The sequence below is a fragment of the Pteronotus mesoamericanus genome, unplaced genomic scaffold, assembly GCF_021234165.1.
Source record: "Pteronotus mesoamericanus isolate MK-2021 breed Mesoamerican mustached bat unplaced genomic scaffold, CSHL_Meso_final contig_20, whole genome shotgun sequence".
NCBI lineage: Eukaryota > Metazoa > Chordata > Mammalia > Chiroptera > Mormoopidae > Pteronotus > Pteronotus mesoamericanus.
This window is the reverse complement of record NW_026555085.1, coordinates 35,046,710-35,074,076: the sequence shown is the minus strand read 5'-3', so window position 1 is coordinate 35,074,076 and position 27,367 is coordinate 35,046,710. Positions and strand designations below refer to the sequence as shown.

Sequence of the window (27,367 nt, the reverse complement as noted above, 5' to 3'; positions counted from 1 at the left end):
TAAGTGAAAATGATGTTAAACATGTTAAAATAGGCAGGTTATACATGTTTGTGGGACAGATTTTTTAAGCACTGCACAGTGGGACTATTTCAAATTACCTTTTTATCGTTCTCTATAAAGGTAATTCTGAAAGGCATTCCCAAGCGCAGCAGGGTCCAGCCAGTATAGCCCTCCTTGGTAGCAGACTAGTCACTGGAAATCCGGACTTTCCCCTAGCTCTACTTTAGTTTCACTCCTGTCAATTTTGGCTGCTTGGTATTCCTTTTACTTGCAGCTTGCCACTTCCCATTTGCTGGTCTGTTGTTGACAGCTGTCCAACTCTTGACATACCTTTGGCATCTTGAAACGTGCCTCGCAGGACCTTGCCATTTGCCTCTCTCCCTAGGTAAACAGGCGCCAGAGCCCCATGCTGCTGCTGTTCTGTTCTGAGTCTCTTCCCAGATACTTGATCAAAACAGAGAAGGGTCATCTAGAGGTCATTTCCCCAATTTGCCTAATCTTCTAGCGCTGGCAGCCTTTGAAAGTGATGTAGTTCAGAGGTTTGGCAACTGAATTGGGGAGAAAAATGGGATGGGACAGTGGCAAGGTCAAATGGTTTCAATGGGAAGAGGATCTGACCCGTTGAAGACGGAAGAGTGAAAGCAGGTGGGGGAGGTAGCGGGGAAAAAGGAAGATATTAAAGATGCTTGAAGGCAAGTTGGTATGACATGTGGGAGCACATCTGAGAATGTGACCTCCAGGAGGACCGTGAAATAAGACTGCCTTTGTCTGTGTCGTGACTCCCTTATTTCTATATGTTAGACTTCAGGCAAGTTACTTAGCTTCAAAGACTCAGGTTCCTCAACCATGAAATGGGGATAATGATGTATTTATGTTCCAGAGGTATTGAAAAAAATTAAATGAAATAATGAAAGTGAAGCGTTTAGAACAATGCCTGCCACAGAAAAGGATCCAAAAGATGTTACTTTTATCATTATTACTCTTATATATTAAGATAAAAATGTCATTTATCTTACCTAATTTCTCTTTTATTTAAAAAAATAAAATTGTATAGTTTTAAATTATACAACATGATGATTTGATATACATATACATAATGAAATGAAGTTACAGTATAATTATACAATGCGATATTATTCATTCTTAAAAAAGAAAGACATCTTGCCATTTGCAACAGTTTGGATGAGCTAGCGGATGTTATGCTGAGTGAAATAAGCCAGGCACAGAAAGAAAAAGCTGCATCATTGCACTTGCCTGTGGACCCTAGAAGTCATAGTCTACTTAATTTAAAAAGTTATATGAAGAGGGTTAAGTACTATTCACTGACTAATGAAACATTTCTATCTCATTACTGGATTTATAAATTAAAAATACTATCCATATCATATTGACCAAAATAAATTTGGGGTGGCAATACCATATCAGTCCATTACAGTTTACCTCTTCCTTTTTTGCTATTTGTAAACTTCTGGCTTCAACATTTCCCACTTCTCTGGTACATATGAATGTGGAATATAGGGGGCAACTGTGCCCTTTTTTAGTGTAGTATGTATGTTTCATCAAAATTTATAGTAAAGAAAAACAACATGGGATATTTTATAACCTTTTGTAAGCATCATTAAATTATCAAAATAATACCATCTTCAGTAAAGGGTATTAGATTTCACAGGAATTGTTAAAATTTACAGATTAACTTTAAATCTTTGTTTTTCCTTTGTAGTATTTTTCAGTTACAGGGCCATTATTTTCCAAATGTAACTTAGTTATTAACTTAAAGGTCAACCTGAATTTCTAGTATTCTTTCTCCTACTCGTCTACTTTACCTGAGCTGTTAATGGGCAATGAAAAGCCTAAAATATGTAAAGGAATGAGAGAAGTAGAAAAAAAGAACACTAGAAGGGAACAAGAAATTGGTCTAGAATACAGGGTGGGGCCAAAGCAGGTTTACAGTTGTGAGTATGTGAGGCAGAGTTTATTCTTGTATTATTATTGATTAGTTATTGTATTATCTTCCATACTACTTAAACCTACTTTGGCCCGACCTTGTATTTGGGAGTTGGCAGTAGTGTTATATATTATTTTCTTTGAGTAGTAGGTGGATTTTAGAGATAATTAAAACATGGAGAGGCACTATACATAAAAGTGTATAATTCAGGAATAAAGTTTACTTCAGTTGAAGTTACTTCAGGGTATTTTTTGTGTGTGTGTGTGAAGAGAACACTTCTGTTTTCCTAAGACCTAACATTGAGTTAAATCAGAGGTAAAGGTTCTGGACCATTGGATAAATGAGGAGTCAGAAATCATGGTCTCTTCCAGGTGGGTAGCCAACAAAGCTACTTCAGTGGAATAGCAATCAGCCCTCCCGTCACTTGGGGAACTCAGAACCAATTGAGACAGACATCAACCAGAGAAAAGCAATTCCTTTCTAATGAAACAGAGCTGTACTTGTGTGGAATGATGTAGAAAATGAATGGCAGGAGACCTTTCCAATTTGTGGTCTGGTAGAGAATAGGACCTCTGTTTCCATCTGTCTGACCTCTGTGACATCTTTGCAGTAACTGAAAATACTGTGATGGATAGTGCTGACTCTAGGAGTCTTCGAAAAATGCTTTTCCTCTGGCCAAACATACAAATAGATCATTTTTCATATTCAGAATCCAGCTTCTATAAATATTATATTTAGATGTGCTCAGCTAGCTGTAAGAGTCTCATAGCACAGAGTCAAATTTTTTTTGATCGCGTTGGAAGACTATGGGCCCGTTGTGGGTAATATATGCTTCTTGCACAGTGTGAAATCAGAGGGAGGCTTAAAGATAGAGACACACCCCAGCTTGCCCCGAGATGCTGAGATACGGTGAGCTGGGGTTCTTTTTGGGGTGAGCTGTATCCCTCCAAAATTCGTATGTTGTAGTCCTAGTCCCCAGTACCTCAGAATGTCACTCTGTTTGGAGATAAGCGTCTTTAAAGAGATAATTAGATTAAAACAAGGTCATCTGCATAGGCCCTAATCCAAAATGACTGGCGTCCTTATAAAAGTAGGAAATCTGGAGACAGATAAATGAAGACACAGGGAGAAGGTGGCCATCTACAAGCCAAGGAGATCTCAGACTTCTAGTCTGCAGAAATGTGAAAAAATACATTTTTTTTTTGTTTAAGCCACCCAGTCTGTGGCACTTTATGGCAGCCATGAAGCCAAATCTAGCAGCTATGTTTGTAGCAGGAGCTGTTAAACCTCATTAGACAATTTATGTCTGCATTCTAGAAGGCGGATCTCCAGCACCAAGATCTGGTGCTCCTTTCACTTGGGAGGAAGTCACCATTGAGGAGAGGGGTTTGGTGTAAATACAGGTGAACAAAATGAAGAAACAAAACATAACTATGATTTCACTATGTGGAGGTAACTTCATACATTGAAAATCTTCCCAGACATTTTACTATAAAATACCTAAATTTACATGCACACACTCACACAGCAAAATGGAATAATTTACTTTTTGTGATCACCTTTCCATGTTAATAATTTTTAATTTATAGCATTATTTCTAATGTCTGCTATTATTTCATGGTATTGATTAAATCCTAGAAATGGAATTGGTGGGTGGGATGTATTCAAGCTTAGGCTTATGTAAAGGCTTTGGATACATGTTGCCAAACTGCCTTCCAGAAAGGAGGGATGCATTTATATTCAGAAAGTCTATTTCGAGAGCAACATAAAGCCCTGTAACTGGTAACTCTTGACTCAGCTGTTCAGGGGCTTTCAGCCAAATTCCAAAGGAGGAGAGTGTGGAAATGAGAGGACACTGAAAATCTGTGTTGCCAGGGACTCAAGAAGCTCAGGGCTTGATGGAGAAGTGTCCAGAGCTGGTAGAGGGGCCACGTCCTACCTTAGCAAAGTGACAGATGGTGTGAAACTGGCAGGGTCAGCATGACCTGCAGCAGAGATGGGAGCTGCAAGCCCTGCCAGAAGGGCCAGATTGGGCCAGCTGTTAGCCATCTCCTTGGAAAGCATGATGTCCATGGGATTGTGGAGAATGAAGAAGTGGGAAGGGAGGACTTCTGTGGCTCACTTCAGAGTGGGGATGTCTCTGAGGATATCTGAATGGGCTGGAAGGGGCCCATGGACTGAGATTTCAGGGATTTCACTGCAGGGAGCCCAGCGTTACTGTGATTGTGAGTCCTCGTTGTTAATTTTATTCCTCACACTTTCAGGGTCTGGGAAGATACAGGTTAGGCTAGGGAATGAGAACAGAAGGACTGATAGCCTTCGCAGTTGCCATGCATAAGTGGAAGATGCTATTTGATTTTGTTTCTTTGCCCAGTGTAAGAAATCCCAGGGGACATACTTAAAAGGAAAGCCAAGTTAATCACGAATGCAAAAGAAAATGTTTTATAAACATGAAAATTATGTGGCACTCAATAAAATGTGTTGGCAAGTAGACTTCTGCCACATAGTATGATAAATAAAATAGGTTAATTTCTCTTGGGAGGACTTGAATTCCACTTATCATTAGAAAAGAACTTGCCACACGAATTTTTCTAAGCAGTGGTCTCCGATCTAGTAGTGAACAGAGCATAGTAGAAAGGCCAATGGCACCTTATTCTTGTTCCCAAAGGTGCTGTTATCCTTTTTAGTGTGTTTCAAGATGTTCACAGAGCACCTGCTTTGGGCGTTGGGCCTCTGCTCGCCAGACACAACCTATACATCAAAAGGACAGTCACATTGATCTTGACATAGACCTTGTCTGATAAATGAAAATGTGTTGTAACTATGAATGCAAGATTAACAACATTTTGTTTGATTTCTCTGAAATTTAGATTTGGCTGCCAAAGTTACTTTCAAAAGTAAATGTATGTTTTGTACCTTTGCCCAAGGCAATGAATAAATTTCTAATAAAGCAAAGGAGTGATTCTTTCCCTGAGGTTGTTTCCTTCTATCTTCAAGTGGCACCATGGAGAATTAATTACTTCATAATCTCACCTGCTATAGCCTGTCAAATTAAAAATGGTTATGGAAAAGCAGGGCTTACCGTCTATCATTGGTTTTGGTTGAGAACTTTTGAGGCGCAGCGAGGGCCGGAAGCGGGTTCGGTCGTTGAAGCTCCAGCTCTTCTGCACTTTGGTGGGGCTGCCCTCGGCTGTGATGTCAGTGCTTGGGGACCTCCTGTCACCTACTGAGGCTTGTCTGCTCTTAATACTCTGGCCTCTTGGGCTAGCCATGCGCACACGCTCCTTAAAACTTAGCTTCTGACTGTGGACAACAGAGGTATGGTTATTCCATTTCAAGCAATTTCTTCCATTCCACTTGGGTAAATAATTTGATGAAATGGTATATGGTCATATATTTCAATAAACAAAATGTTTTCAGCAAGTAGGAGCACAGAAATATATTTTTCTTATATTGAAGACTTGCTCTTTGTTTAATCTCTCTGTTTACGTTCATTTGAAGTCAATCTCACGCTACAGGTATACACACCCTTCCTGGATTCATCACAGAAAGATCTGAAATCAAGGACAGTAGTTCTTACACTAAATTGCACTGGAAATATCCAAGAATTGGTTTCATATTTGCTTTCAAAACAGATTTAGCTTTAACCTCAACATTTGTGATTTAAAAGAATTTTTTAAAAATTTTATTTGGGAGCACATCTCTTTATATTTCTAAACATTTCTACAGGAAAACAGGGAGACAGTTACATATTCATATATGTCTGCATTCTGCATGCATTTTATATTCCAGGCAAGATTATGATATCCATAAATTCATGCAATCCCATAGCAGTTGGTAGCACTGAATACATAATATTAAACATACAACACTTAACACCACACTTCTATTATATTTACATTCATTCTTGTGAGACAACACCACGCCAGGTAGAACAGCCCCGACATATAATGAATAATGACTGATAAATGGAATGAGATGTTATGTTCACTAACATAGTTTCCTGCTATCAAACAGGTTTATTGATTTGCTGTGGCAGCTACTGGTAAATTACATTTGTTCAGATATTCAGTTCTCAGATGCCAGCTAGGATTGAACTGCTGTGGGTTGAGAAAGGAAGCATTAGCAACAACAACAAAATCCAAAGTACATCTCTATGTTTTTCTAATCAAGAGGTGTGGTGCGGTGTGGGGGGAGGGGACGGTGGGAATCCCAGTGACTTGGGTTTTGTAGTCCTCATCTCTCCCATGGAGACAAAAATAACAACCCGGCTAAGAGAATTCTGTGGGAAAAGAATTACAGGGCAAAGCTCTGTAAGAAGCTTTGCGGACCCATTTCGTTTGTGTTACTTATAAACAGTAGGTTATTTATTAGAAAGTGTCACTATTATTGAGTGAGAGGGCCAGAACTTTTCAGGGCCTGACGAAATGAAGGGTGATGGGTTGGAGAGGAGTCCCCCGGAGCAGCGGCTCCGAGATGCTGGGACCTGCGGCCCTGCTGCAGCCTTTGTGGGGCACGAAGGCAGTGTTCTCATGGAGACGGATTATCTGAGACGAAGTGGAGACCTTGTCTTTTCCACTTACCGCAATGTCCACTGTCCCCAACTGCAGCATGCCAACAGCAAATGTGTTTAGTGGATATGTGTTTTGTAGCTAACAAGAAACAGTAACATTTATTTTTCATGCCTAGTTGCTTAACAAATGATATTCTAAAAGGACACCACGCATATGTGTGTTTACATGAAAACAAATCAAATAATGAACTATGGTGATCAGAAAGTCCTGGTAACAATAAACACGTTGACCATGCAACTGACAGCTCCCCTCGGAAACACAGATGTAGCTAAATCCAGCACGACTGGCTAAAGGCACATGCAAAGAACAGGCTGGGCAGCTCTGTGACGGGGTCATGTGGGTTCAAGAGTCCTTCAAAATAATCCCATCAACCATATGCTCTTTCTGTACTTGACAAGCGTGTGATTAAATGGTAGGTTACATTAAACAGCAGCAACAATATCGTAAAACTGCATCTCTTTATCTCAAGCTAGGTTCTCCACATCACCTGAAGCCTTGAAATTATTTACACAAATTCCTCAAGGGATAGTGCCCAAAATGTCTCCTCTTCTCAAGCTTTCTTTCTTTTTTTTTCCTTTGTAGTAAAAATTTCGAATCTGTTTTCAGAGTTAGCACATCTGTTCCATCTCTGAAATTTATGATGATCTGGTTCAGGAACATATGCTTACCTCTGCACCTTTATTTAGATTAATGAATGGCTTAAGTTGACATAGCTATCCTTGCAAGTGTTCTCACTATTCTTTAGTTAATTGATTACCTTTTCTGGAACTAACAGAACCTAATTACTACAGAGGGTTGTGTTTTACTTAACATAAAATTATTTTCTCAAACTTTCAAGATCTCTCTCTTTCCTAGGCCTATTAAATGAATGGGAAACTGATAAATACATCACAAAACCAAACCATTTGACATGAAATTTAATTGTTCCTTTAAAAAATTTCAATGCTAAAAAAGGAAAAAAAATCCAAAATAAGTATCAGCATCAAATCCACCATAGCTTATTTATAATAATGAAATATTGAAAAACAACTGCTCCCATGAAAATATTTTTAAAAATTGCCCCTTTGAAATATTTTGATGTTGTCTCTAAGAATTAATGGAAAGTGAAAGAATTATTATTCTCTGAATCTTAGTACCATTTAAAGCATTTAGAGTTGACATAAATGAGTTCTAGATACCATTTCCCCTTTTGTCCTTCTAAATTACTTGAATATTTGCCCATGTGTACTATTAAAAAAAATTCTCAAGAACTATTTTAAAGTGAACTCAACATATTGAAAACATATTAGAAACACTAAATTAAAAAAGGTAATATTTTCACTCTCTCTTTTGACATAATGTATGAGAGTTAAGAATAAGATCCTAATCCAGGGCTTTTTAGCCAGGCAACATTTTCTTTTCCAAGGCAAAGATCTGTTCCTGTGTGCTCTTACAAAGAGCCCACTTTTATTAGTTTTTCTACTTCATTTCCCCTTCAGAAATCAACAGAGCATCTTGATTAGATGGCTATTAAACTGATTAGTTGTCTGTTATTGAAAACACACTTGATTGAAAAATATAGATTATTCACTGGCCCATTAAAGTTTTTATTATTTCCCTGTTGTATTTTTTTTAATCATTATTATTTGTGCGTGTGTGTGTGTCTGACATCAATAAACATGATTTTTTGAGGAGGATTTATGTAACATTGCTTTTAGGAAGAATGCCAAGGATTATCCCCGGGAAAGAAGGAGGCCTTCTTTTGGAGGAAGTAACCAAAGTGTTGTTGTGATCGTTGATCACAGCGCTTAGTGTGCAGCCCCACATCCCCAGCTGAGGACTACACTCAGGAGAGCCTGGACAGCCTCTCTGCAAGGGAATTCTCCCCTCTCTAGGAGCCAGATGTCCCAGTTACTCAAATGGCCCAGCATGCAGTCTACTACTGGATGTTCCCTGCCAGGGAACTGTGTGGCATCACTGTAAACCCACAGTAATCCTCTTGGACTTAGAAATCTGTAGTTCTTGTTATACTTAATTAGCATTTTAGCTCTTCATAGGATAAGCATTCTACAAATTCTCGCCTCAGGCATAATATGGCAAGTGAGCCGTTAGCAATCCAGTGCGTGCAGCAGCTCAGCAGTTGTCCCACCACAAGGAGGCGCGAAGGGGCTGACTGCCAGTACTGGGCGGGACCCTGTCAATAGGACAAATGTGTCCCTAGGGTGGAGAGTATCAAAGCAGGCAGCAGGCAACAAAGAAAATTACAAGCGGGTTGAAAACCTCATTCGAGAAGTCCTTAGGAAGAGTGAGTCTCTGAACAGGGCTCAAGTAGGGTGGCGCTGTAACCTGGTCATGCACCTGAGGTTAGTTGGCATTCTCAAGTCTCATGTCAATAGCTGGGATGCTGGGTACCTCTGCTTCCGTGTGGTGTACATTCTGAAGAGCTTCTGCTTATTACTACAGAACTGACTAGGAGTGAGGGAAATAGAGTAGCACATTACTAAGCATTTCACCACCAGGAAAGTGCTGAGGGCTTGTATTTTCCATTTTGAAAAACGAAGTCATTTGGTTATATTGTTTTTCAGATTTAAGAATACAGAGTATTTATGCAGTAAGTATTATGTAGTTTAATTGTGTCACTCAAAATATATCTAGTGCTCTTAATGGTTAGGTTGAGATAATTAGATTTGAAATAGGCATTACAAATGATGGTAGTCTATGTGTTAGCATCTGATCCATATAAAAATAAGAATATAAATATTTTAGAATATAGCAACCCTTGTAATTAATAGCAATACAACATAGTATAAATGACTGAGGAACAAAATATGTCAGAACTTTAAAAAATAAATATTTACAGGAATCAATGAAATTGGTAACATTAATTGCTTTGAAATAAAAATTCTTGATTTGTATGAAACACCTGCAGTTATAATTAATATAGATAACTGATTGTCAGATAGAATACATGTTCAAAACAACAGAAGAAAAGATTCTAGGTTGCTAGTTCATTAGCAAAAAGTTTCATAAGTCTTAGGATGTGTTTTCTTCCCTTCTATCAATAAATGAGAATAGAAGAAGAACCCATTATTGAAAAAATATTTGAAATAATCTGACATTTTGCCAATAATGGCTCAAAGTGACTGTGTTGAAAAAAATAAAAAGCCTAGTTTTACTGCATGTAACAACACATGCAGATCATTCATTGCAGAGAGAAGAAAGGAAATTTTAATAACGGAAAATAAATGCAGAAGAAATAGAAGAACACAGTCTTTTCTGTCAGTGTTCTAAAGTCCTCTCCTAAGAACCACACATCTCCTCAAAGCCTAATAAAGCCAACCACGGAGGAGCAGTTTGGACAAAGCACACTTAGCGCATTACAACACAGTATTGTAACGTAATAAAAAATATCATTTTCACTTATGCTTTACCTTTTACGACATGCATCTTTATAACAGTCTCACAAGTACATGTTAAAGCAACTTTAGATAGTCTACTAAGGAGTCTGACAGAGTTCCGTTAATTCCTTATAAGCTACGAGCAAGGCAGCTGAACTGCGAAGCGTACATTAAACAGTGGTTGATTAAGGAGACAGGGTAAGCAGAGGCAGTCAGCTTTACAGATAATCCCTGAAGCTCTGATGGTATGATCCATTCTTGCAGCAATAAAAACTGAACAGGTAGGAAGAAGTAGAAGCCTTCTTGTGCCAGCACAATGACAACTTCACAAATTACTTGACAGCTGACTAAACTCCTTGTCAAGGAGGAAGAGATGAGGACATAAAACTTTACGGTGAGAATGCTGGCTTAATCTGGCTGGATGGGTTTATAGGCCAATTCTGTTCTCTGAAAGTGACAATTTATACCAAAGCAAAGAAAAACTGTCCAGTTTAAAAAAAGGTGAGTTAGAAAAATTACTTAATAGAATGATTTATTAGGATAAATGAATAAATACATTCACCACCACATATGAGATTAGAACTGTTTGAGTGGGAAGACAGAGGAAAATACATAAATAATTAAGGCATATTAAAGAAGTTGTATTTATGGTCTCAGTAGATAAAGAACAGGCCAGGCTCAGCTGAGACTAACAGTAATTGGTACCTGACCCTCTACCAGAAAGAGTCAGAGAAACATTATTTTCTCTGTTGTTTAGGTGAGCTTTTCTTGAGACTGATGGTTTGTAGTTTTAAAGAAAAATTTGGATCTGTCACAAACAATGCTAAGCCATGTCAGAACTGGATGTCTTTCTCAGTGGCCTAAGACATTGTAGATGAATTCTGTTTAAATATGCCCTAAACCGCAGTGTGGAAAGACACAATATCTTTAACAAGAATATTCCAGAGCAGGCAACCTAGTTAACTAAGAGTGTGATGCCTCCATCCATTCTGCAGAGAGAAAAACCTCTCTGTGTAGAGCCCTGTCTACAACTGTGGCCTTCTCACTCAGAGAGAGGGAGTGCCAGGCACCAGAAGAGGGGCATTGGTTGCTGTATTGAACTCATCTATACTTGCATTACTGCCAGTTTTCAACACAATGAAACACCAGGAGGAAGGATTTTAGGGGATTACAGGCTCTAAGATTCCTGGTGAGTTGGCAAAGGGGTATTTATTTTGCTTATCTGAACCACCATCAATAACTCAATGGCCCCAAACTGCAAAGGGCTGTGCACTTGGGTGGTGTTTATCATTCCAACTGAAATTGTGCTCAGCGTTAATCAGGAATATTCTGGACCCAGATCTGTTCCCTGCTAAGAGAGAATTCTCATTATAAATGCATTTTCCTTTGTGCGTATTTTGGTTGAGTAAGGGCCAATTTGTCATTTCCCAAGATGGTACTGTTGCTATTGTTATTGCAATAGTCTTTCTGCATTTGTTATGCAATATTATAAATTTCATTGCCTATGGAACACAACAAGGTGAAAGCTAAGGTAATATTGAAATGGGAGCTTCAGCTTATTTCCTTCAGATTATTGAACTGTTTTTAATTTGTATTTTTTATCTTTCCCATATTTGTTAATATTTCATCTCTTTTTATACAGACTACTTGAGATCAGCAACATTTTATTACACTATCTAAGAATTATTTACTGAGCACATTCTCTGTCAGAGTTTTATACAGGGTAATGTGATATATATTTGGGGGTAGAAGAACGAAGTATATGAAGCATTAAGTAAAGCATGCACGCTGAAGAGTAATACACAAAGCATCTTCGAGTGGTTTTTGCCAATTGTCCAATGACCACAGAGTAGCAAGCACTCTCTGTGTTATTCTCTAAGTCAATAACTTAGTTCAGTTGTTCTGCATCTATTCAAACCCTCAAGTGGGCTATCATTGACAACCTCAGACACTCATAATCAGAATAAACTTTAATGTTTTAGGTATATATGAGCATCATGAAATTTAAAACACTTGGTAGGCTTTTTGAATCTTGAGAGCCAACTAGGAGGTTCCTTTTTGGACTGAGGGGCTGAAGCTTGATAGCTACCTTTTAATCCTGTCATTGCTCCCTGCCTTGCAAACATTTGGAAAAAGTGCAATGTCATCGTGTCAGCCCAAGGTGTCCCCTCACTCAGAACTGCCACAGAGGTTGTACTTTAGCAAGACCATCCATGTGATTTATGGATGTCCCCTATAGGTGTCAACAGCTCTGTTTTGGAGGATGCAACCAAGACAGATAACCTTACTCTCAAGTGGCTCTGAGGTTTGTGCCAAAGACCTTAACAACTGGAGACAAATCACACTTTGAGGTAATTTGTAAAAGGATAAGTCCTGGACAAGGGATGCTTTTCAAATATCACCCAAGACACTAAAACAGCTTATAATGGCTATGACTTATTTTGTGTAACTTTTTTCAAGTAAAGTGTTCACAGCAGAAGGCTGGCAGGGTCTGCTCTAACTCCGTTTCTGCTAAATAGGAGATGCGGCTTTAGTGGCCTCCCCGGTGTAGGCTCATCTACCCTGAAGAGCTGCTCATGTTGAACATCCTCCCACATCTATCACCCATCGTAAGTGAATGCATTTATGGTTTGAATTGTGGATCTTTTTAAGTGTTAATATAATGCAGAAATGGGTGATCCAGAGTGTCATCACCCCAAATGAACTTTCAAAACTAGTTTCAGTACTGTATAAATATATCATGATCAGTGTCAGTATAACATAGCTAAAGGAACAATTTCTGGACCCACATTGGCCCCACCCAGAGGCCGCGCTCAGTGGATGCCTTTGTTGCTTCATTACTGAAGCAAGTGGAAATAAAAGGAAAAAGACTTGTGTCCCTTCTTCCCAGCCAGTCACCTGGGATTCTCCTGCTGGTTCTGCCTCTGCTACCTCTCACACCATCGCCTGGCTCTGTTCTTTAGGGGTTTGCTCCAAACCCAGCCCCTTGGATACTTACTGGTACTCAGTAATACAGATTAAAATGTGTTACTTCTTATTCTTTCTAGGTCTAAATCCTTGCTGTTTACTCTGATAAAGCTTTCCCTTCTAAGGCATGGAAGGATGACCCTAAATACTACCACTCCTACTATTATCATAACTCAGTTCAAGACTCAGAATTATTTGTTGAAGTTTCTGGGAGGATTATCTTCTTCTTAAAGGATGGGGATGGGAGAGATTCTTCTTTTGAATCAGGTCACATGAGTAAACCTCAGTGCTCAGTGAGCTGGACATGGCACAGAGAGACTGCTCTCACCTCTTGTACACAATATTCCTTTTGCCAAAAATCAACCAACCGACCAACTAACCAAAAGGAATTTTTCACTCTAACAGAAGGATCCCAAGGAAGGGAGTTTATCTTATACTGCTTCTCAGGATTGAAATACTTGGGTGCAACTTCTTTCTGGTAAAATGGTAGCAAGGAAGACAAAGGCTCTAAGTATTATTTTTCCCTCAGAATGTCCCATGTCCTGCAGCTTGTAAAAAGCAGTGAGTGAGTTAGGGAGGCTCTTCTGGTCCTAAGTGTCTGAGGGAGGGGGGGAATCAATAAAATAGCAACCTCTGCAGGCAATCTTGTGAAAGGTCACTTTTAATCATTTTGTATTTGTTGATCGATTTTACTCACAAGAGACACATTTAAAACATCTGTTAGGCACAGATATATAAACAAACATATAGCAGAAGAGAGCACAAACCTGCTTGATGCTTCCCCTTGTTCTTTCCTTCAGGTGCGTGCAGACAGAAGAGAAATGATGATAAAACTGGTGAATACATTTATTGCATTTGATAATGACCAAACTGGAGATTGAGGACTCAAATACCTTAAGTAATACCTTTTCAAGCAATATCCATGGAAGCAATTTTTTAAAACAATAAACATACCCAATTTTTAAACATATATTCTTTGTGGCACAGACCAGGGAGCATTACATCATCTACTTAGCAAAAACAATGCTGTCTACGTGTAACTAAAAAGTATAGACTCTTCAATAGCCAGGGTTATCCATGGTTAAGATAGGTGGTTCTGACCTAGCCAGCATTAGCAGAGAATCTTAGAACAGTGCTGGTTACACTGTAGCTGTAGTCTCTGTGCTTTATCCAGACTTTTGGGTTCTTATTCTGGATTCATTAATGTGTGATTTGTACCTCAATCACTTGTTGAGGCAGATTGATGTTTTTCTGTTGTATAAAGTATGAATTCTCTTGGGGCATAATAGGCACAAAGAAAATCTGTTAGTATACTTCTAGTCTAGTGTTGGGTGGTGTTTTTAATTACCCATTTTAGCAAAGTCAGGCCTATGGGGCATGGTGGCAATGACCTGTGTGTCCTTGGGCAGAAACCTCATTTTCTTGTGGGTCTTGATTTTCTTATGAATAAATTGAAGGCATTGGATTAGATAATATCTAAATTCTGGCTTCTTCAGATACCACTGGGCATCCTTGGTTCTTGGTAACTCCCTACAGCTTCATAAACTATTTGATACAAACTATTTCCTAAAACAGCATGTTTACCTGTGTTTCACCCTTTGAACAGCCTTTATTCCCTTTGAGATGAAAATTAAGAAAAATATGTTCCCTCTATAAATACCTTTGTTATTAAAACATAATTTTGAAATAGCAACTGTGGAGACCTCAAAGGAAATATAAGAGACAAACCAGACCTGAGAGGAGAGTAAGAAACAGCTGAGCGTACCCCTGGCAGGCTTGAGTGGGTAGGGCCTGCCCCTCACCCTGTGCCTCTCTCCCCAGCACAGTCCTCATACCTCTCTCCTAGCTCACTCCCTTGGATGAGGTTGTGGAGTCAAAGCATCCCATTGTATCTCTAAAACTGTAGGGAACAAGAGCACAGCTGGTATTTTTTGATGATGATGATGATGGTGGTGGTGGTGGTGATGATGGCAATGCTTTTGGTAGTATGATCTCTTTGCTGAACGCCTATTCAAACTGCAGCCCTTAATGCTTCCTAAATTCTTTCCCTACTTTTCTCTTTAGCACTCATCACCATCTAATCTAGTATATATTTCACTTATTTATTTTTATTGTCTCTTCCCAGAATCCCTTGAATGTACACTCCCGAGGCCTGAGATTCTAACTCGTTTGTTTTTCTCTTCCACTGCTTCATACCCAGTGCTTTGCACATAGTAAGTACTCAATAAATCTTTGTAGAATGAATGAATGATCTCTCCCTTCAGAAGGTTTTAAGGCCTGAATGTTATAGGACAGTACACTATGTAAATAGAAATAAATTTTGGTTCATTTCTCTACATACCACTTTGTGCTCATAAGTCAGCTTTACAAATGTAAAACTACCCCTCTAAGTCACTGTAAATTATTTTCCTCACAAACCTACACACTTGATTAAAGCAGTGTACACACTTTGCTTTCTAAAACAAAGGTTCTGAATTTGGCTTCAGGGAGTTTCTGACTACATTAAAATTGTAGGCAACGTTTAAATTTTTTATACATAAACTTTTTTGTTTTTGGTTTAAGAGTCCATAATTACCACCGCATTCTCAATAGTTTAACAAAGAACAACAACAACAAAGATTAAAAACCACTACAGTTTAGAACAATGAAGCATGGCTGGTGAGAGAGAGGTTAGGATGTCCAGGATTCTCTGCACGCTGCCAGGGACTGCCGTGCCACTCTGGACGAATACCTCTTGTTCAGTAAAGGGGGCTGAGTCTCAGGGACTCATGAGGGGGGCCGGGAAGGAGAGTGAGGGGGGCGGTGGACAGCCACAGTGGAGCACGATGAAAGCAGGTGTTTGCATATATTCTCCTCCACCTCTGCCCTCTCTTAGAACAGGGAAAATATCAAAGGAAAATAAAGACATTATGTGAGTAAAATAATACTTTATGCACTAGAAGAACATGACTAATCATTAAATGATTTTTCCAGGCTTCAGAATGAGTTTTAATCCAAAAACTAAGGAACTGAGAAGCCAAATAATCACATGTGGTGACAGACTATTCTCTTCGATTGCTCAAGAACCTTCCTTTGGCTTTCCTGCTAGCCTTTCTCTTATAAAAGTACCTGGAAACCTTCATGAAGAAAGAAATACAATTTTTACATAATTCCCATTTTTGATTCATACCCCCCAAGGAATAGATGGCACAAGAGTTATATTCCTTTTTTTTTTTTTCATACTACAACTCTGAAAGAGTCCAGTATTCAGTAAAGGGAATTTAACTAAATTTTAAAATCAAAATAAAAAGAGGCTTCTCATCCACACAGTCACTCAGTAGCATCCACGCTTCTGTCCTTGCTAAGCTTCTATCCCCTTTACAATCCTGGCATTCTATGACTATCTCTGCCAGAGGGGCTGACAAAGTTTGGACACCAACTTTTAGGAGAAATGTCCCATTAGAGCTTAGAAGTTATCTTGTCCAGCTCTTGTCCTTCACCTTGTGGATGGGAAAACTGAAGCCCAGGGCAGGACAGGGGAGCAACATAGCAGATCCCATCAGTTAATGATGGACCTGCCACCCTAAACAGTGTGTATTCTGCTGTATCACACACTGCCTTGGAGACTGCAGTTTCAGGGGCCATGTTATGAAGGTTTCCACAGCTGACTTCTCTTCCACATCAGTAAGAAAGACGGTTCTCTGACTGAGTCATAGTGGTTAGGTGCCTGAATCCTATGAAGCCACTGGGATTGAGGTTTTGTTGGGCTATGAAAAGAAATGGCTAGTGCTCTAAAATACTAAGTCAGATAAGCAGTTTGATAACGTTTGAACAATCCAAGGAGCTGACCATTGTAATCCAGCTGGGTAACTCACAGAGAGCCTTTATCTTGACTTTGGTTGTTTCAATGAAGATTTCTTTAATTAGATGGTGATTATGATTTAATATGTGCCCTGCTAGTTGACCTGGAGTCCAAGATTCCAACACTAACGATTTTTTTTTTTGTTTTTGAGAATCAAAGTTCAGCGGTAACAACCATCAAGACTGTTCATAATTTTTTGGTTCTCCTCCTTTTCCTGGCATGTGGTAGGATTGCACTTTTCTGTTCTCTTTGAATTTAGGCATGGCCAGGTGATTTTCTTTGGCCAATGAGATGTGAATGTAAGTAATATTACTTTCAAATTTTGAATGCTAATTCCAAATTTTAATCTGTTTGGTCCCATCACTTCATCGTAAACTGGAATCCTACTAGGACTCCAACTTTTCTCTTATTTTACTACTGATATTAGTTTGATTTGCAAGTGAAAGCTCGAGGACCATCCCATAAGGGGATCTGGATGAGAAATGACTTTGAGGAACTTCAGTGTGCAAAGATATATTGTTCTTAAAGCACTCCCTGCTTGGGGTAAGGTGATGAATGGAGTTTAAACAACCATTATTTTTCAAAAATAGTGATGCTGACCTTTAGGATTCTGGTGGGTTTTATGATATGAGATGTTAGAAAAATAAACATAAAATAGTAGAAATAAATCTCTATAAAAATTTAAATTCCTTTCATTTTAAGCCCCTATGAATGGTGAGTAATAATACTGAATCCATTGAGTTTTGTGCCCGAGTTGCTACTAAACTGGTTTGGATCTCTCAAAGAGAAGCAGATAACAGGACAAGCCTCAAAGAGACACTGTGTGTATGTATCCACGCTTGTGTATAGTTTGTTTTTCAAATTTGAAAAGACTTGGCTACAGCACCAGCTGTCATACTGATACCTACTTGGTAGGGCTGCAGGTGTGCAAGGCCTTCAAGTGCGGCTTCCAGGTTGCAATGGAAACGGATTTCTCATCAGCTGCATAACTACGCCAAACACACTGCATGTGATATATGTGGGGACATAAAAGAGAAAAATAAAAGAGAGAAGATAGAATGAAATAAAGGGCTGTTTGCAAATTAATACACATTAAGAACCTTTTCCTTTATATATCTTGGAGATCAAACCTCTATCTGATGTATCATTAGCGAATATATTTTCCCATACGGTTGGCTCCCTTTTCATTCTGCTGATGTTTTCTTTAGCTGTGCAGAAGCTTCTTATTTTGATGAGGTCCCACTTGTTTATTCTTTCCTTTATGTCCCTTGCTTTAGGAGACATATCAGTGAAAAAATTGCTGCGTGGGATATCTGAGAGTTTCCTGCCAATGTTCTCCTCTAGGACTTTGATGGTGTTGTGACTTACATTTAAGTCTTTTATCCACTTTGAGTTTATTTTTGTGTATGGTGTCAGCTGATGATCCAATTTCAATTTTTTGCATGTAGCCGTCCAGCTTTCCCAACACCATTTGTTGAAGAGGCTATTATTGCTCCATTTTATGCTTCTGCCCCCTTTGTCAAATATTAGTTGCCCATATAGACCTGGGTACATTTACACAATGGAATACTATGCAGCAGAAAGAAAAAAGGAACTACTAAACTTTGCGACAGCATGGATGGAACTAGAGAGCATTATGCTAAGCAAAATAAGCCAGGGTGCAAAAGACAAATACCACATGATCTCACCTGGTTAAGTGGAACTAACCAACAATACAAAGATGCAAGGAAAATAAGACCAGCAACACTGAAAGGAAAAGAAACCAACAGAGCAAGAGGGAAGGGTTGGGGGGGGGCAGGGGAAAAAAAGGGAAGGGGAAAGTCAAGCAACACATAGCAAGGTCTCATGGACAAAACCGAAAGGGAAGGGTTCGGGGTGGGGGAAGGTGCAAGGGAAAGTGGTGGGGGGAAGGCAGAGACAAATGTATTTGAAAAAAAAATTGAAAACAAACAAACAAAAAATCATCAATACAAAAAAAATACCTTTTCCTAAGCCCCGATAAATGCCCAAATGGTGAGGACCACTTTGGCATTTTCAGCTGGCTATTAAACATATTCTGCCACATCAAAACAACTCACACCAAAGAAGAAAGTACTAACATGAAGCAATTTTTGAATTGGTTAGGGAAAGACATAACATTATCTGAGGTAAACTACCAACAGACATTCCAGGACCCAACTGTACCTCTTTAATCATGATTTGATAAGATGGGGCAAACAACTACTGAAAACCCACAATGCAACTAGTAAACTAGCTAGTAAACTAATGACCCCCAGGGTATGTTAATGATTTAGTGATATTCCATGAAGTTGAACTATGTAACACTTCTAATGTTAAAAATGGAGACAGTGCTAACAGACAGCAGGGCAAAACAAGACAGAGGAAAATGTATTTTCTAGGATTTTAATAGGAAAGCATTTAAAGATTTAATTACATGGTCAAGGAATATGTTTGTTGCTCCTTGATGTAAAACATAAGCTCTGTGTACTTCATATAATTATACCTGACCTATATAATATGAAGTATTTCCATGTAATCTTTGCTGACTGTGAATTAAGACCCCTTGTTTTGTAGATGAGAAAATAAAGGCTCAGATAAAATCAGAGGTTTACACAAGGTTGGTAGGGTTGACATTATCTTAGGTTGCTTGGCACTCGGTTTTGGAATCCTTCCACTCTCCTTTGCCGCCTGCTTGCTGACTGTTGGAAAAGCTTCCCTCTGAACTGCCTATTGCCGAATGTACTTTCCGTATAGATTTTGGAAAATTTCTTTCTTTGTAATAAGTCTGAAACCATTTCTAATAACCGAGTGCTTACTTCAGAATCCTTAGAGAAAATTTGCATTGTAATTCATATATCAAAGCATTCTATGTTATAATGCAAAATCATTTAAATAGGCCATATTCCTACTATATAACCATCACTCACAATTGTGAAACCTACAATGAAGAAAACTGATCTGATGATGTTCCTTTTCCTGAGAATATCATTGAATAAATTTGTGCTAAACAAAAAGTTAAAAATCAACACAACTACTTTGGAAAACTGTCTGCAAATATTTGTTACAGCTGAACACATACAGATCCTATGACATAGATTTTATATATATATTATATATATATATAAATATATATAATATATAATATATATAGAGAAATATCTATATATATATATATACTGAACAGACATGTTTATACATGTTCATTGAAATATACGTACTATAATGTGGGAAACCACACTGTTCTTTATAAACTAAAGCTGGACATGCTCAAACACCTATCAACAGTAGGATCAACAGATGTGTTGTGAATATTATCATAACAAAATAGTACACAGTAAGAGTACACTAAAGCTATGCTCAAGAATATGGATGAACTTTACATGAATAATGGGGAGTGAGAGAAACAAGACACGGAAGAGTACATGCTCTGTGGTTCCATTTTCATAAAGTACCAAAAACCCCTCAGGAGAAACACATGTTTAAAAGGCAGCACAGTGGTTGCCCCTGGGGGCCAGTGACTGAGAAAGGGCACTGAAAGGCCAATTCTGTCTCTCCCTCTGGGTGGCTGGTTATACGCGCTGGAGTGCTCAGTTCTCTTAGGATATGTTCTTTTTTCTGTATGCACATTATACTCCAATAAAATGTGCAAGAAGTGATATTAAAAACCAAAAAAATATATAGTAGGACCTGAGGGTTTTTTAATATTATTAAGGGAAGTTTAAATAATTGAAGCAGGGTTTCTTGCCTAGAGCCTTGCTCACATGGCCTGTGCTGATTTGTCCTACAAATCTGTGAAGACTTATGCTAAACATCTTGGCATACTATAGAGAAGAGAGCAATTATTGTTGTATCAATGTTAGTTTTTGCAAGTATTGTACAAACACAATTTAAAGAGTGGTCTAAAGTAATCAATAAAACACATGGATTTATTATTGCAGCTTCTTTTGTAGTGAGGCTCAGAGAACCTCCAATGCTGTGAAGGCATAGATGGATGCTTTAATTACTTTGCCTTCTATGAAAATTATTTAATTTAATTTAATTAAACAATGTTTTTCTTAATTAAATAATTTTCATAGAAGGCAAATATACATAAACTCAGATAATTTGAAAGGAAGACTCATGTAGAACTAGAAGCACACAGCAGGTCTATGCATTTTTAGATACCAGTGAAAAAAAAAACCACAATAATGCAACAAAAAATGCAACCATGGCATCACCTGCCAATGTTATAAAGAATTGGGGGCAAAAGAGGTCACTCTTAGAAAGTCGAAGACTTTCTTCACAATGAGACCTGGCTTCTTTTTCTAGCAAGTTGATCTCAGTGGCTAAGCTCTTATTCCTTTCATCATTCCTTTCTTAAACATGTTTTGTAAATGGGAAGTACAGAAGAAACAAGTGGTACCTCTCTTGGGGCTGATACTAGTTAATAGTCAAAACAAAAGTGGAAAGCATAACTCTATTACTCTTATACTCTAATGACTTTGTCCTGTCCTTAGCTCTGTCTCTTCTAGTAGATGAAACTCAAAACCACAGTCACAAGATCGAGTAGCTGATAGTACCATATTTCAAGCCAAAATCACTTAGTGGTTGGCAAGAAAAAACAGTGCCCCAAAAGGATCTAACTTATATGGCATATATACTCCGAAAGAAAAGTCAACGAGGAGCAAAATGAAAGCCAAATTTACCATTTATCAGGTAACGATGGTGCCCAAGGCAGCCAAACAATTTCAAAATTTGGTCTATAATTGTAACTACAATGTCAGTATAATTAAGTTTTTAGTTTGTGTTGTCTGGAATATTACAGCTATGGCACATTTGACCTTTTCTAAAAATTTTAATTTCAGCTGACCATCCAAAGGGAAAATTAACATGAAACTGGTTATTTCCAGGGTACATAATTTAAGAAGTCAGAGATACAAAAGATTGAGGATGAAAAATAGTAATCCCTTTCTCCACCTTTCTTCTCACTAAATTTTGTTCCTTAGATGTAACTGCTGTCAATTCTTATAGTTGTTGTTTCTATTTTTAAGAATCCTAATTTCTAAGGATTGTACTCACACTTATATATCTTGATTTTTCAATTTTAGGAACTACTAATTAAATTTTAAAAAATTAAAAATTAAAAAAATTATCTTTATTATATTTTTTCATTACCATTTAGTCCCCTTATACCCCTCTCCCCTCTACCTCACCACCCTGTTGTCCATGTCCATGAGTCCTCTTTCTTTTTGGCTCAATCCCTTCACCCCCTAATCCCCACTTTTTTTTAAAACAGATTTTATTTATTTATTTTTAGAGAGAGGGGAAGGGAAGGAGAAAGGGAGAGAAACATCAATGTGTGGTTGCCTCTTGAACTCCCCCAACTGGGGATCTGGCCCGCAACCCAGACATGTGCCCTGACTGGGATTCGAACTGGTGACCCCTTGGTCCACAGGCCAGCACTCATTCCACTGAGCCACACCAGCCAGGGCTCAATGAACTTTTTACCATAAAAAGTAAGGACATCCCACTTACATTCCTTCTTCCCTTCCTCTCATCCTACCAACAATTTTTAGTTGTTGCTATTTAGTGTTTGCTTTATTAATGACCCTGTAACTATTTTCCTAGTTCAGCAATGTCATATACCATAACTTTTTCTTTCATACATAACATTTTTTCCCTTAGAGTTATTATTACCCTATTTTAATTTCTTGATTTGTCTTCCTGTACCTATTATGAATACATTCCTGAGTTCTCCAGAAGAACTCTAAGATTTCACTAGTTAAATACAGCATGAGATCTCTCAGTTTCATTTGGGGTTTCCTTGGGGAGCTCTCCAGCTGCCTGCACACTTTACTGTCTAGGCCTGCTCTTGCTTTTGTCCTGGGACTCCCCTTCACTATCATCCTAGAAATGCCCTTTGCTCTTTTCTGTGTGGGACCTCTTGTTCCCTGGATCCTGTATCTCTCTTTCTTTGTTTAGCTCCTTGTTTTAGAAGAACAATTCTATCCAAATAACTTCCTTTAAAAAATTTTCATCTTTATTGAGGTATAATTGACTTACAAAATGGTAAGCTATTTGAAGTGTATATAATGGTAAATATATACACAAAGAATTCCCTCATCTAGGTTAATAACATATACATCCCATTACATAATTGTCTTTTCATGTGTGTGTGAGAACATTTAAGTTCTACATTCTTAGCAAATTTCAATTATATCATACAGTGTTATCAACTATAGTCACCATGTTTTACACTACATTTGGGATCTTATTCATGTTTTATTTATTTAATTTTATTTTTAGCTCTTATTCATCTAATAGCTGAAAGTTTGTACCCTTTTTATCCTATTTTGCCCATCCTCCAATCCCTGGTAAGTACTTTTTGCTCTCTGATTCTAAGAGTTTAACTAAAAAAAAAAAGACTCTACATGTAAGTGATACTATGCGGTATGTGTCCTTTTCTGTCTGGCTGTTTCACTTAACATAATGCCCTCAAGACCCATCCATGTTGTTGCAAACGGCAGGATTTCCTTCTTTTTCATGGTTAAATTTGTATACATATCCCACTATGAAAAACAGTGTAAAGATTCCTCAAAAAATTTCTACTTCTGAAAATATATCCAAAGGAAATGAAAACAGGGTATCAAAGAGATATCTATACTTCTATTTCATTGCAGCATTATTCATAGTAGCCAAGACATGGAAACAATCTAAGTGTCCATCAATGGAAAAATGGGGAAAAATATGACACAGACACACACAGTAGCTTCTTTAGTAAGGGTACATGGAAGATAAAGTTTTCAGATCTTGCATGTCTAAAAATGTCTTTATGTTACTCTTACACTCAATAATTAGTTTGACTGCATATAGAATTCTATGTTGGAAGTAATTTTTCTCCAAAATTTTAAAAGTAATGTTCCACTGTCTTTTAATTTTAGCATTACTAATGAGGAAATTCAACACAATTCTGATTCTTGACCCTTTGGAGATATCCTGCCCAGAAGGTGTTTAGGATCCATCTTTTTTGTGACTGTTCTGGTATTTCACTATGATATCCTCAGTGTGAAGTTTTTTGATCACAGGACTGGGCACTTGGTGGGCCCTCTTACTGTGGCCAGTCTGTTTCAGAGAATAATAATATGATATTTCTTTGATAGGATCCTTCCCTTAGTTTCCCCGTACCCTTTTTGAGATACTCATGTTACTTGGATATTTGGTCTCCTGAATGGATCACCCAATTTTCCTATCTTTTTTGTCTTATTTTTCCATCTCTGTGTTTTTATTCTACTTTCTAGAAGATTTTTACTACTTTATCTTTCCTATGTTTTCTTCTACTGCCATATTTTTCACATCAGGATTTTTTTCTCCTAAATCTGTTATTATTTATGACTGAAGCGCTAAAAAGGTATATAAGCTCTGTATAAACAGTTTGACTTTATTGACTGATAGCCTTAGGTTAAGGTAACTGGGTAAAAATTTAGTTATTTTACTAGTTAAAGCCAAAGTTTCTAGCTGGATAGATAGATATCTTTCTCCTTGTGGGCCAGTTAGTTTCCTTTCTTTTTTAAAATATATATATTTTATTGATTGTGCTATTACAGTTGTCCCATTTTTTCTCCGCTTTATTCCCCTCTGCCTTGTACCCCTTCTCTCATCAGCATCTCCCCCCATCCTTAGTTCATGTCCATGGGTCATACATATAAGTTCTTTGGCTTCTCCATTTCCTATACTATTCTTAACCTCTCCCTGCCAATTTTGTACCTACTATTTATGCTTCTTATTCACTGCACCTTTCCCCTATTTCCCCCCTGCCCCCTCCTCTCTGATTTCCATTTCTGTGATTCTGTTCCTGTTCTAGTTGTTTGCCTAAGTTTTTCTTTTTTTTTTTTTTTTGGTTCAGTCGTTGATAGTTGTGAGTTTGTTGTCATTTTACTGTTATAGTTTTTGATCTTCTTCTTTTTCTTAAATAAGTCATCTCCTAATCTTTTCCTTTCAAGAAAATGAGCCCATTTGTCACCACTTATTTCATAAACTTTCACTTAATCCACCTTTTTCTGTTCTAGTAAAGCATTTTGGCTCCACCCTGAACTGGCCCAATCTCCCCAGAAGTAAACCACTAACATGTACCTGCTCCTCTTTGAAAGGAGTATTGGATTCAAATTAAGATATCAGCGATTTGAGTCTTAGCTCTTTCTAGGCTTGTCCTTAGGATCAGGTGACGTTACATATCAGAAACAGTCTGCAAACTAAAAGGCAGTTCATAAGTGTTAGGTACTATTAATAAAAGTTGTGACATTTGGGAAGGTATTGAAAACGTTGGTGAGAGTTCTTTCTTTTCCCAGACTACTCCACTTGAAATGAAAAGTAAATTTAAATGAATCATGCAAAGGTATTGACACAGCTAAATTTGCTACAAGCTGCTGGGTGGATTTTAAACTTTCCATTAAAACCCTGAGATGCTGGTTAATTTAGTTGTCTTACCACCCAAATGACAAAGCAATATGGGCATTTCAGTGCCCTTTTAGAAAGACGGTGGCTCTAGCTTAAAACAAATGAGATTGCTCGTGCTCTTGATGCTTTGCATGTTTGGAAATCTAAGGCAGGTTTATTGGATAAGAAAATAAATGGATCAGCAAATGAGGCTTGCTTTTCAATCTAGCGCATCCTTAAAAATAAATTTCTACAATGTATCATCAAATTCTAAGATCCTGGATTCTGGCTGAGGATCAGCAAGGAAGAACAATGAATACATTTAATAAGTATATTATTATTCCCATGGCTAATAAATAAATTAATTGCATCTGGATGGGGGAAACAATTGCTTTTTAAATTAGTAGCTCCTACTTTGATTACTGAAACTATGACTAGATTTTAAAGGTGTTCTTGAGTGCTTTAAACCTTTCATTTTACAGTCTTATTTTTTTGTTTAGAACAACACATGGGCTAAAGTTTTAAGTAAAAGAAAAATTAATTATTTTTAATTTTGTTGTTACATTGTTACCTATGTCTGTACAACTCAGTTATTGGTCACAATATGTTACATAACCAAGTTCCATAAAATAAAATTCTAGATCTTCAGGCAAAACTGTTCAATAAGCCTCTTCTCCACCTTTTACGGGTTCTGTAAGAGGGAGGCCTTGCTTTGCTATGGCTGTGGACATATGAATGCCTCTGTTCCAATGATTTGCTCCAGGAGTACTAATCTATTTTTAAGTTCAGTTGGAAATTGTTTTTGCACAGTTTAGTAGTTGAGAATGATAAATTAGATTAGAACTGAGGGAGCGAAGGGTGGGGTGGGTGGGGCAGGGGAGAGCAATGAGGGAAAAATTGGGACAACTGTAATTGAACAATAAAAAAAGATATTTGACAGTACCTCAAATATGATAAAACTACAACAAAAAAGAAAGGTCCTCCCATTAGTGTCTATAGCTGCCTTGCGCAATATGATAGCCAATAGCCGCATGTGGCTACTGAACACTTGAAATGTGATCAATGCCACTGAGGAATTGACCTTCTCAATTAAGGAGCCATATATAGCTAGTGGCCACTGCATTGGGCAGCACAACTCTATATCATCATGAGGGGTATATGCAAAGAAATTCCTCACAGGGTTCACTTCCTAACAGAATAACTAAATTCTAGGATGTTTTTTGATATAGAGTCCCCTTTAAATATCCAGAAGTATCAAAGATCTATACACAGAAGTGGTTGTGTTTTGAGTATATATTGATTAAAAAATATACAATAAAAAACTAATAAATAACTTAGTAAGGGTTTTAAATAGAGTCGATCTTTATTCATGAGAAAGTAGTGTAGGCATGTGTGAGGTGTATCATTAGTCCCGTGTGCAGCCGGGGTGTGGTGTCTGGATGGATGCAAGTGACCTGTGGGATAGTGCTACATACACAGGTTGTAATTTAGAATTTTGTTCTAGAAATTAAAGGGTAAGAAATAAATGAAAAGAAGTTAAAAGATAAAAAATAGTATGGTGAAAAGGGCTTTAGAAGTATGGAAACACCCCACCACCAGTTAAGAAGCACCAAAGGATGGAAGGCTATCTGTTCTGGGCCTCAGGGCAGCGGTGAGCACACTAGAGTATGGGACAACTCTTTCCTCATTTGGCTTCAGATCTTAAACTCCTACCACCTAGAGATCATTTCCTTCAAGAAAACAAAGTGTACTTTATCTTTAGAGCTCTTTTAAAACTTGGAAATTAAAAAAAAATAGAGACTCTCAGTGTTTATATTGGAAGTCATGCCCAATGGTCTACTTCCTTGTCAATAGCATGCATGATAGCTTGATTTAAAAACTAATATCCTCATTTAGTCATCAGATACAAAATAGACCTCTTTAATAATAACTGAACCATGCTCACCCACTTCTTCCACTTGCTCCATTTCTGTTGGAGGTATTTCACACACTATCACACCCAGGTAAAGGCTCAGGGTAGGGTCATGTAGTGGTTCCCCCACCCCACAACCCACCTGCTTAAATGTACAATGTAAATCAAAACAATGTTGCATACACTACAGCATGAAGACAAGTCTCCTAGCACCTCAGATTACCAGCCCAAACCCCTTCAGTGGGATCTCCCACTGGCTTATGGAAAGAGAGGAAACTACATTGTATAGACATTGTGTCCATAATTAAGTACTAACTCCACCTGCGGATCTATGGGGCC

The 27,367-nt window shown here is 37.9% G+C and overlaps 1 protein-coding gene across 2 annotated transcripts in view; it reads right to left on the bottom strand.

The window, feature by feature from the left end:
* The window catches only part of KCNQ5 (potassium voltage-gated channel subfamily Q member 5), a 540,177-nt gene that overhangs the window by 55,125 nt on the left and 457,685 nt on the right, over nucleotides 1-27,367 (bottom strand). The window contains exons 8-11 of one of the 2 annotated variants that reach the window (XM_054569623.1): nucleotides 17,613-17,707; nucleotides 13,631-13,657; nucleotides 8,911-8,967; nucleotides 5,028-5,248 (exon numbers count right to left, since the gene is read on the bottom strand). In XM_054569623.1, the coding sequence (XP_054425598.1) occupies nucleotides 5,028-5,248; nucleotides 8,911-8,967; nucleotides 13,631-13,657; nucleotides 17,613-17,707 (400 nt within the window). The remainder of the gene's footprint in view (nucleotides 1-5,027; nucleotides 5,249-8,910; nucleotides 8,968-13,630; nucleotides 13,658-17,612; nucleotides 17,708-27,367) is intronic. The other variant, XM_054569624.1, reaches the window with a different exon arrangement.